At 36.2% G+C, this 10,143-nt stretch overlaps 1 protein-coding gene across 1 annotated transcript; it reads left to right on the top strand.

Moving 5' to 3' along the window:
• The first annotated feature begins 1,850 nt into the window (after positions 1 to 1,850).
• On the top strand, positions 1,851 to 9,516 carry LOC117330826 (DNA repair protein RAD52 homolog). Its single transcript, XM_033889338.1, has 9 exons — positions 1,851 to 1,993; positions 2,185 to 2,286; positions 2,878 to 2,971; positions 3,820 to 3,887; positions 5,217 to 5,335; positions 6,070 to 6,145; positions 7,061 to 7,534; positions 8,698 to 8,819; positions 9,432 to 9,516. Exons 1-7 carry the CDS (start codon positions 1,946 to 1,948, stop codon positions 7,532 to 7,534), a joined length of 981 nt encoding a protein of 326 aa, XP_033745229.1. The 5' UTR covers positions 1,851 to 1,945; the 3' UTR covers positions 8,698 to 8,819; positions 9,432 to 9,516.
• Positions 9,517 to 10,143: the final 627 nt, after the last annotated feature.

Raw genomic sequence — 10,143 nt, 5'->3', positions numbered from 1 at the left:
TACATCTGTGGTCACCCTACATCTGTGGTCACCCTACATCTGTGGTCACCCTACATCCATGGTCACCCTACATCTGTGGTCACCCTACATCTGTGGTCAACCTACATCTGTGGTCAACCTACATTGCCCTACATCTGTGGTCACCCTACATCTGTGGTCACCCAACATCCATGGTCACCCTACATCTGTGGTCACCCTACATCTGTGGTCACCCTACATCTGTGGTCGTCCTACACCCGTGGTCACCCTACATCTGTGGTCACCCTACATCTGTGGTCAACCTACATTGCCCTACATCTGTGGTCACCCTACATCTGTGGTCACCCTACATCCGTGGTCACCCTACATCCATGGTCACCCTACATCGTGGTCACCCTACATCCGTGGTCAACCTACATGCCAACATGCAGCCATCTTGGATTTTGACTGCTGAAGTTTGTTATTGCTATTTCTTGAGAAGTGCATTAAGAATATCCATGTATCTCAAACTTCATATGTAGGTTCCCTTATGCCTTAGTTGTGCCCATAAAATTTTGAGTCTGATTAATGGCCATTTAATTGGATTTTGATAGTTGAAATATTTAATTTATATATGTCAAAAAGTTCTGCTTGGAGTTTGTTATATGTACTTGCTGAAAGTAATCTTATTAAACTCACCTTCTAATGGTAAACCTTTGTGGTACATTATCCGTTTGTCCATAAACAATCCTTGTTTATAATCTTCTTTAAAAGTACTATTTACATAATTTATTTTTCAAACTTGTTGTGATAGGTTAATTTTTCATGCCCCTATACTAGTTGATCCTCTTTGATTTATAGACAGATTGGGAAAAACAAAATGGCAGACAGCTTTGCCTGGTTATTATTTATACTGATCGGGAAAACGTCTTTGATTTTAACATTTTGGTTTGTTTTTGTTTAACGTCCTATTAACAGCCAGGGCTATTTAAGGATGTGTCAGGTTTTGGAGGTGGAGGAAAGCCGGAGTACCCAGAGAAAAACCACCGGCCTACGGTTAGTACCAGGCAACTGCCCCACGTGGGTTTTGAACTCGCAACCCAGAGGTGGAGGGCTAGTGATAAAGTGAATTTAACACTTGCATGAGTGTATTATCTACATCTGTAAGGTTAAAGCTCACCAAATCTCGAGGGGCGTATGCTGTAATGTGGCACGTTTCAACAACCAAAGGCCTTATGGTCATGATTACTGATTCTATCAATAGCTATGCTGGGAGGCTTCTTTGTTCAAATGAACAACCTTGACCTACTTTCAAAGTCACAGGTGTCAAATATGATATACATTAGAAATTTTACAATTTAACTCACAATATTGACTGGAAATCACAATTTTAGATTTACAAAATGTCATTGAGTGAATATAACAAATTTTAGAAAGTAAATCAAAATTAATGACTGAAAAGTTTTACAATACAATTTACATTATACATGTATTGACTGTAAATGTATATATTTAGAATAGTCTGTGTATCATCATGTATGAATAAAATTGGTAAAAGAGAGAGCGCTATGTATACACTGGTTAAAATTGGATGAAATTGATATGTCTAATAAATCTGAGGGGAACTATTTAAAGGAATATATACATGTAGACTAGGCCTAGTTCTAGACCGTAATATAAATTCTTGGGAACACACATACTGAATTTTGCCTACAGCTGTGTAAGCTTTTATTATAATAAACTGATTATCAATCTATCGTTTTCTTAGAATGAACTCACAATATGTTTTGTCTGTAATTAAAAAAAAATAGTTCACTTGCCGACACGTGTATGGTCTAAATGATTCCGGATTATCCGTCCCGGTACCGGTATTTATTATTTACTCACAATCATGGTCGTTGAAAACCTTCAATCCAAATAGGCGGCTTTGTTCAAATGCAGTTTAATTTACTGACTTCATACTAGGCCTATATTTTACTAGAAAGATATGTCATCGGCAAAAGAAGATGACAGCAATCCTTTTGGTTTCGGACAGGTATCAAGATGTCATTTCATATTCGAAATAACTCATAATTGTTCTGATCCGATCGTGAACTCATTGCTTACTGATCATGAGCTCGTTGCATATGATATTACGAGCTCCATATACACAGTACGCCATAGGCCTATATGACGAAGTTTCTTTAATCTTGAATAACGATCAATGACCTTTTTTTATTCTAATAGAAAGCCTTTTCCACCGATGAGTACCAGGCCATACAGAATGCACTCCGACAGAGACTGGGTCCTGAGTTTATCAGTCAGCGTGTTGGAGCTGGTGGACAGAGGGTAAGACATCATATCATTAGCTGGTTATAATTACTGTGATTTATTTGAGCTGAGAGCAGAGGGAAATGTCAATCCCTATATTCAAAATAAAACCTGTGTAGATCATTGATGGAAAGCCTTGTCAAGTTTCCTCTGACTTGCACATGCACATGCCTTCTGACAAAAAAAACCCCTATTATTGTCATAATTATAAAAATAATGTTCGAACTTATTTTGATATGAGTGTGTATGACCATGGTAGATACTAGCCACAATATACCACTCAGCTAGCTAGAGAGCTTCTCTTTATAGCTCCAATCGGTTGAATGCCTTAGGACCAGCTATAGGGAGGTCTCGGGGTTCAATCCCTAGTGGAGACGTCAACATTGAAATAAATTCAATTTATCATGCACATTGTGACATATATATGGGTTCAAATACTGATTTAAATTTGCAGTTTCCCTGTTCAGTTCTTATAGAGAATATTCTCAGAAAAGGTTTATATATGTATCCGAAAGAAAAATAAGTCAAGACCTAAGTAAAACTGATTATGATAATGTAGATGGTGTTAAGCATGATGCTATGTCTAGATCTGATTCCTGGTCTCTCTAGCTTGCATACATAGAAGGTTGGAGGCTGATAAACCTAGCTAATGAGACGTTCGGCTTCAATGGCTGGTCGCATGCAGTTACAAACCAGACAGTTGGTAAGTCATATTTTTAGGTCATTAATTGGTCATTCATTTATATTATTTCTTTTTAATTCATCATCAATTTTTGTTTTAGAACAACTGATTTGATATTAAATGTTTTCAAAAGAATTGTAATTGGCTGGATCAAATTTTATACTGCAGATCATAATTTTCTCGATTGATATTATTTTCAAGATACAAATGTATTTATTTTTTACAATTTTATTCAATCCAATCAAGTGAAATATAGAAAAATCCCTAGAAAATAACAACATCTTCAAGAAAACAATTTTTGTTTCCATTACTATGTTTATCCACAAATAAACCCCTTTCCAGATTCATAAATTTTCAAATAGTTACCAGGTAAACCTAAATGATTCACAGATAAGCCCTCCACAAACTTTGATGCTAAACTTTTACACTTATAGGCAAGAGGGCTTATTTGAGAACAAATACAGTATATGATGAGCTACTAAATTATATTATACATGTATGCATAATAATGAAAAAAAAATGAAATAGTATAGTTATTATTATATGTTAGGCCAAATTAAAAAACAAAATGTTTACCTGGTTGTCAGGTCCTCTCTCATCTGCTTTAAGTAAAAAAAAGCCCCTCATCTCATATATTTTTCCTGATTGGATAAAAAAAAATCTCCCTCTTTATTCTTCATGAGAAGAATGAGTGGAGAAGAAGCATCAATGAGTGAAGAAGTATCAACAACAAACCTTTTTCCTGTAATATCCAAACAACAACAAAGAGTGATGATAAATCATTAATTTTATCTAGCTTAGATGATTTCTAATTTGAAAAAAAAAAAAAAATTGATTATGAAGTCTGACATGTTTTTTTGTTTTTCTAGATTTTGTTGATCACTACAATGGCAGATTCTATGTAGGTGTCAGTGCGTTTGTAAAAGTAAAACTCAAGGTAAGTCCTACTACGGGTCGTTCTTAAATGACCTTATAGCTGTTGTTAGGATGGTAAACAATACTAAACCAATCCTACTACAGGCCCATCCTTAAATGTCCTTATAGCTGTTGTTAGGACGTTAAACAATACTAAACCAATCCTACTACAGACCGTCCTTAAATGACCCTATCACTGTTGTTAGGACGGTATACAATACTGAACCAATCCTACTACAGGCCAGTCCTTAAATGTCCTTATAGCTGTTGTTAGGACGGTAAACAATACTAAACCAATCCTACTACAGGCCGTCCTTAAATGTCCTTATAGCTGTTGTTAGGATGTTAAACAATACTAAACCAATCCTACTACAGACCGTCCTTAAATGTCCTTATAGCTGTTGTTAGGACGTTAAACAATACTAAACCAATCCTACAACAGGCCGTCCTTAAATTACCTTATAGCTGTTGTTAGGACGTTAAACAATATTAAACCAATCCTACCACGGTTTACCCTTGTTACTAAGTCACATCTGTTTTAGTGCTATAATGAGGGTTTATAATATTAGGTTTAGGTGACGGTAGGTACCCGTATGTGTGGACAGTGATCAAAGCTTTTTCTCACTGGTTTTTGAAAGGGCCCTTTTCTCTCATTTTGGGAAGAAAATTGGTGAATTGGGAAAGATTTTTTTTCAGAAGTAAACTGCAAATTTTGAAAATTTGGCTTAAATATGAAATAACTTCAATTGGGAATGGGGCCCATTAACACACCAAAAAGCCCCCAGAAAAAAAGCCCTGGTGATGGTACCAAGTGAAGGTAATTCAAGTGAGCACTGATTATATCATGTCTATTCCTGGGTCCACAAAAAACTTACATAAAACACTTTATTGAAACTATATTCCAGAAGTTGCTACTCATTTTTTATCTGTTTATTTTTTTCAGTGTTATTGAAAATAATATAATATATGTTACATGGCCTGAATTATTTTCTATTAATTCATCCATTTTATGTCCTCTCCATGAAGTGGTCAGAAGTATGAAATCTTACCTTCTGTCTCCTGTCATGTTCGGTTAATGTACTGTTTATATTTGACAAGGTACTATTATTTTGCATGGAACACCATTCAGTCGAATTTGGAATTTAAATCCTAGGTGTTCTGGAATTGTATAATGTTTTGAACTAAACATATTTTTGTTTGAGAATGTTTTGCAATCAGGCACTCTGTTTGCTAATCTTTTCATTATTTTGTTTTTTCCAATCTTGACATGTTTACATTCCTATCTTTAGAAGTTATTAAGCAGACTCTGTCAGTAGTTACAGTAAACATATAATCTATATTGTATAACCAGGATGGTGTTTTCCATGAGGATATCGGCTATGGTGTCAGTGAGGGCATGAAGTCAAAAGCTCTGTCAATAGAGAAAGCAAGAAAGGAAGCCGTTACCGATGGTCTCAAAAGGGCGCTCAAGTAAGTCTACCAACACTCTCAAAAGGGCGGCGATTTAAATCTACCAACACTCTCAAAAGGGCGCTCAAGTAAGTCTACCAAAACACTCAAAAGGGCGCTCAAGTAAGTCTACCAACACTCTCAAAAGTGCTCTCAAGTAAGTCTACCAACAGTCTCTAGAGGGATCTCAAGTTGGTCTTTACCAATAGCTTCGAAAGTGTTCTGAAATAACTCATCGAACTACTTAACCAAAGGCCTCAAAAGGGCTTTCAAAATGTCTTCAAACCACTTAACCAAACACCTCAAAGGGGCTTTCAAATAAGTCTTCAAATAATTTATTCAAAGGCCTCAAAATGGCTCCTAAATAAGCCTTCAAACCATTTAACCAAAGGCTTCAATAAGGCTCTCAAGTAAGTCTTTCAAAAACAGAACTTTATTCTTGCATCAATAAGGCACAAGGTGAATCAGAGAGACAATAACATTACTGTACCTGTATCAATGTAATCATATGATGTGTAATACTGGTGTTCTACTGTAATGTTGATGTAGAATTGTTACAATTATCATACAGTTTTTGACCTAATTAGCACTGCTCCTATACATATACCTTTATAAAGATAGGACATTTTCTGTAAACTTAACTGAGTTAGTTTTAAGAATAGTTAATCTATGATCAAGTTTTATTTTGCTATTAGTTAATATTGATTACATTATTCATCACATGTTTATATTCTGACTGTGGATTTGTTGTTTAGGAGTTTTGGGAATTCCCTTGGAAATTGTCTCGGAGACAAGGACTACCTAAAATGTATCAATAAGGCCCCTAAACCAGTAAGTATACATAGTTAATCTACTGGCCCCTAAACCAGTAAGTATACATTGTTAATCCTTAGGCCCCCAACACTGGAACTCTTACTCTGTTATAGGTCGTTGTTAAAACATTGTACTCTACTGTACTCTGTACAGGACACTTAACAGCAGTTATTGGATTGTTTGAATTCTAACTGGATATCACCGTCAGCAGGTACTAACCGAATCATGAACCAGATATCCAGTTACTCATTCTGGCACTAATACATAGTGTGTAAATTCTACAAATACATTTTGCATGTACAATTAAATTGATAAATCAAACAGTATAATACAATCAAAACTATTTTCAAAAGTCGGAGTTCTGTTAAATCAAATGCAAGCAATGGTCATCATAATTGTGAATGTTTATGTTTTCCAGTGTAGCTTCAAATTTGAAAGATATGCAAGTGTGTTGATAGAATATATTAATAGATATAAGCACGATGTCACATATCAAACAGTTTAAAGTTAATTTGATACCGGTTTTTATAAATATTTAACTATTCAGTATCAATATGCATGAAATAGTATTAATTCTAACAGTGTCTTCAATAATTTCATGAGTGGGGCCAATATTTTGACATTTTTCATGAGTGCATAGCACGAGTGAAAAATATAAAAATGTTAGCAACATGAGTGAAATATATTCTGTATTACTGAAGATTCTATTGGATATTCTATTTATTACATTCTATAGCAAAATCTACTGAGCAGCTTTAAAGTTCTCCCATTGTCATTTGTTAGCAGTGCATTGATTTGTCAAATCAGAAAAAGTGATATTTTGTCACGAGTAAAAAATTTCACTTTTTTAGAATGAGTAATTTTAGACATTTCACTAGTAAAAATGTAATAATTTACAAATAAAGATATCTATGTAATCTTCGTCAATTCCAGAATGTCCAGTCATATGAAATAGCCCACATGAAGCATACTGATATAGATGTAGACATAAGTAAATTGAGGAGAAGTGGACACATGGACCAGGGCCGGAGGACATGGGGAACAGTCACACCTATCCACCCCCAAACGGACTCAGGCATTGGGCCACAGTCTATCACAAGGGAGACAACTCACAGCACCACAGGCAGTTCAAGGGAGGCAACCACACACAGTGTACCATCCAACACGAACTCAGGGCGGTCTACAAAGTCTGAATGGACGCCAGCTGAATTAGTGTTTGAGGCTCCTGAAACTAGTTCCTGCCAGACATCATCTGTACATCAGATGTCAACACGGCGGGGCTCTCTACCAGCCAATCAAAATAAGGTGCCCCTCCTTCCTCCAAGTGGGGAGTCCCATTGGTCAATCATCAGCCAATCACAGGAGGACACTGTCTGTACAGTTAGTGGATCCTCAGTACGGAGATAAGTGAGTCACTCAAAATCCCTAAAAAGAATCTTTCCTTCAAACAATGAATATTTGTCCATAGAGGGTTTGGTTTGGTTTATTTTGTTTAACGTCCTATTAACAGCTAAGGTCATTTAAGGACGGCCTCCCATGCGTGCGACATGCATGTGTGTGGTGAGTGCGTATTTGTGTTTTGGGAGGCTGCGGTATGTTCGTGTTAAGTCTCCTTTTGATAGGCCTGAACTTTTGCCGATTTATAGTGCTACCTCACTGAAGCATAATGTCGAAGACACCCAGCAGGACACCCCACCCGGTCACATTATACTGACAACGGGCGAACCATAAGAGGTTAATTAAAACCTAATTAGATGACAATTGCAAAATTATTACAATGTTATTTAAATAGAATTTTCATATGAAGTGGATATTAGATTTCTAGGAATGTCCTACTTATGGTCTGAATAGCTAGACATACAAACATCAATTAATTTGATGCAAGAAGGATGAAAATTCTGACAGAATGCACAGGTTTCTTATAAAGATATTTGATATAAAATTTGAATAGGAATCTGCAATAAAGACTGTTTAGCACAAATAATCTATCTCTGAACCAAAAATTTTCTAAGCATATTTCACTTTGAATATTTTGCAAATACTGTACCGGTGCGGATCCAGGAATTTGAAAAGGGGGGGGGGGGGGGGGGGGGGTCCAATAATTTAGTGGTAATGCGAGTGCCATAGGCGCGAGGCGAATTTTTTTTGCAATCTTTCAGGGATAAGATTTTCGATAAGTGGGGTAGGGTGGGGGGGGGGGGGTACACATGCATAGGCGGTTTTTTTAAGGCTGTAAACAAATTCAGCTTTTTTCTCAGCCATGCTTCAAGGTATGTTTGTGAAAGTTGGCATGTGACTTTAGAATGAGTATAGTTACAGATCAAGTTCTGAGTTTCAAGGTTTTTGGGTCAAGGTCAAGTTCACTGTTGCTTTTTTTAGCAGGGGTCTGTAGGGAACATGTATTGCTTTAGCAATACCCAGCATGTCTGTTTAATTTGCATCTGTGTAAAAATATTAAAGAAATTGAAGTCTGGGAACTATGTTATAATGTACAAATGTAACTGTATTGAAAAAGAAAATTGATTAGTCCTTGTTTGATAATAGACATGTTTATCTAAATTATGTTCCAGTAAAGAAGATGAAAAAATGAGGAATGAAAGAATACATAGACAAAGACAGAAACAAATAGAATTCCAACAGAAGCTGAAGAACCAAGTTCAGCCCTCAGACCAGACAACACTTAATAACATAGGTAAGGAACCCAGATTGAAAATCATGAAAAATATAACTTGGCCAGAATGTGCTTTCTGCTCCAACACCAATACTACAGGGGTGTTATATGATTGTCCGTCAGTCTGTCTGTCATGTTACTTTATCTGCCGTACGTCTCATACTTTCTTTCATTCACAAATGCCAAATTTCTTTATGTACATACTTCATTGAATGACGGAATGTGGAATTCTAAAGTCAAGACTCCTGACTCCCCTATTTACAGAGTTATGGCCCTTTGTTGGACACATCTTGTATTTCATGCAATATGGTTTTGACAGGGATAGCAGAATGCCACATACTTAAAATGGGATTTGTTTCCAACTACTGTATAGCACTTATTTGTAATTTTTGATGCCAAAATCTGTCATGAGATGGAAACTATGATTTTTTTCCCCAATATTCTGTTTTTTAACTTGAGAGGTAAAGTTTGTGATATCTTATAAGTAATAGATAAGACCAAGGAGTCATTTAAAAAACAAAATTATGAAAAATTGCTGTAAATATTTCTATTGTATTTCAAGTGGAACTCTTTTGTAAAGAAGGTAATATATTACGGTAGGATATATCTTTAAGGTGTGAAATCTGTTTCTAGGTCCCCCTATGGCAGCATCCACTCCTGCCTATCCGTTGGGTCCGCCCATCAGTACATCCAGCCCGAAACCAAACATCGGAAAGCGGAGAGGCCAGCTTGGCAGTACTTCCCGGCCACTGAGTAACTCTGACCAGCCTGATAGCAACAACAAAGACCAACTATTGGTTGAAGATGGCAATTTCGGTTAGTTTTTAATCAAATTGTAATCATCACAAATGTGGAAATTTTATGTTCCTCACTTTCACTGCTTTTCTCCTGGTTCTAACATCCACAGTTTTTGCAAATATTTTTAGGTGTTGTCACCTCTAGTGGTCTTTGGCGAGGTCCAAGTTGTAAGGACCAAATAATTCGGAACTCATCAGGGAATCAGCTGTGTTGTATTTGTAAGACAATATCTAATATTAGAGTTCAGAATTGGACAAATAATTTCTTCATGAAAAAAACAAACACCACACTTTCTCCTTCCTGGGATATATCTGTGCTTTTATATGGCTGAAGAAGCCTGTTTGAGATAAATAAATTATAGAAAAAACATTAACATCATAGACAAGGACCTGATTTATCATTGAGAAATCTGAACTATTTTCTGCACAAATTATATTGCTGCCTGAGCCCCACTCGATTTGCACTCTTCTCCTTGTAGAATATATCTTCCGGTCACTCGATTTGTAGCTCTTCTGCTTCTGGAAGATCTTCTACCTCTTCTGTCTCG

The sequence above is a fragment of the Pecten maximus genome, chromosome 7, assembly GCF_902652985.1.
Source record: "Pecten maximus chromosome 7, xPecMax1.1, whole genome shotgun sequence".
In the NCBI taxonomy this organism is placed as follows: Eukaryota; Metazoa; Mollusca; class Bivalvia; order Pectinida; family Pectinidae; genus Pecten; species Pecten maximus.
The sequence above is the reverse complement of the archived record's forward strand: the minus strand, read 5'-3'. Positions and strand labels throughout refer to the sequence as shown.

Coding starts and splice junctions, on each gene's coding strand:
- LOC117330826 (XM_033889338.1), top strand. CDS start 1,946: ATGTCATCGGCAAAAGAAGATGACAGCAATCCTTTTGGTTTCGGACAG. Junction 5,336..6,069: donor GGTCTCAAAAGGGCGCTCAA/GTAAGTCTACCA, acceptor TTTGTTGTTTAG/GAGTTTTGGGAATTCCCTTG. Junction 6,146..7,060: donor TCAATAAGGCCCCTAAACCA/GTAAGTATACAT, acceptor CGTCAATTCCAG/AATGTCCAGTCATATGAAAT.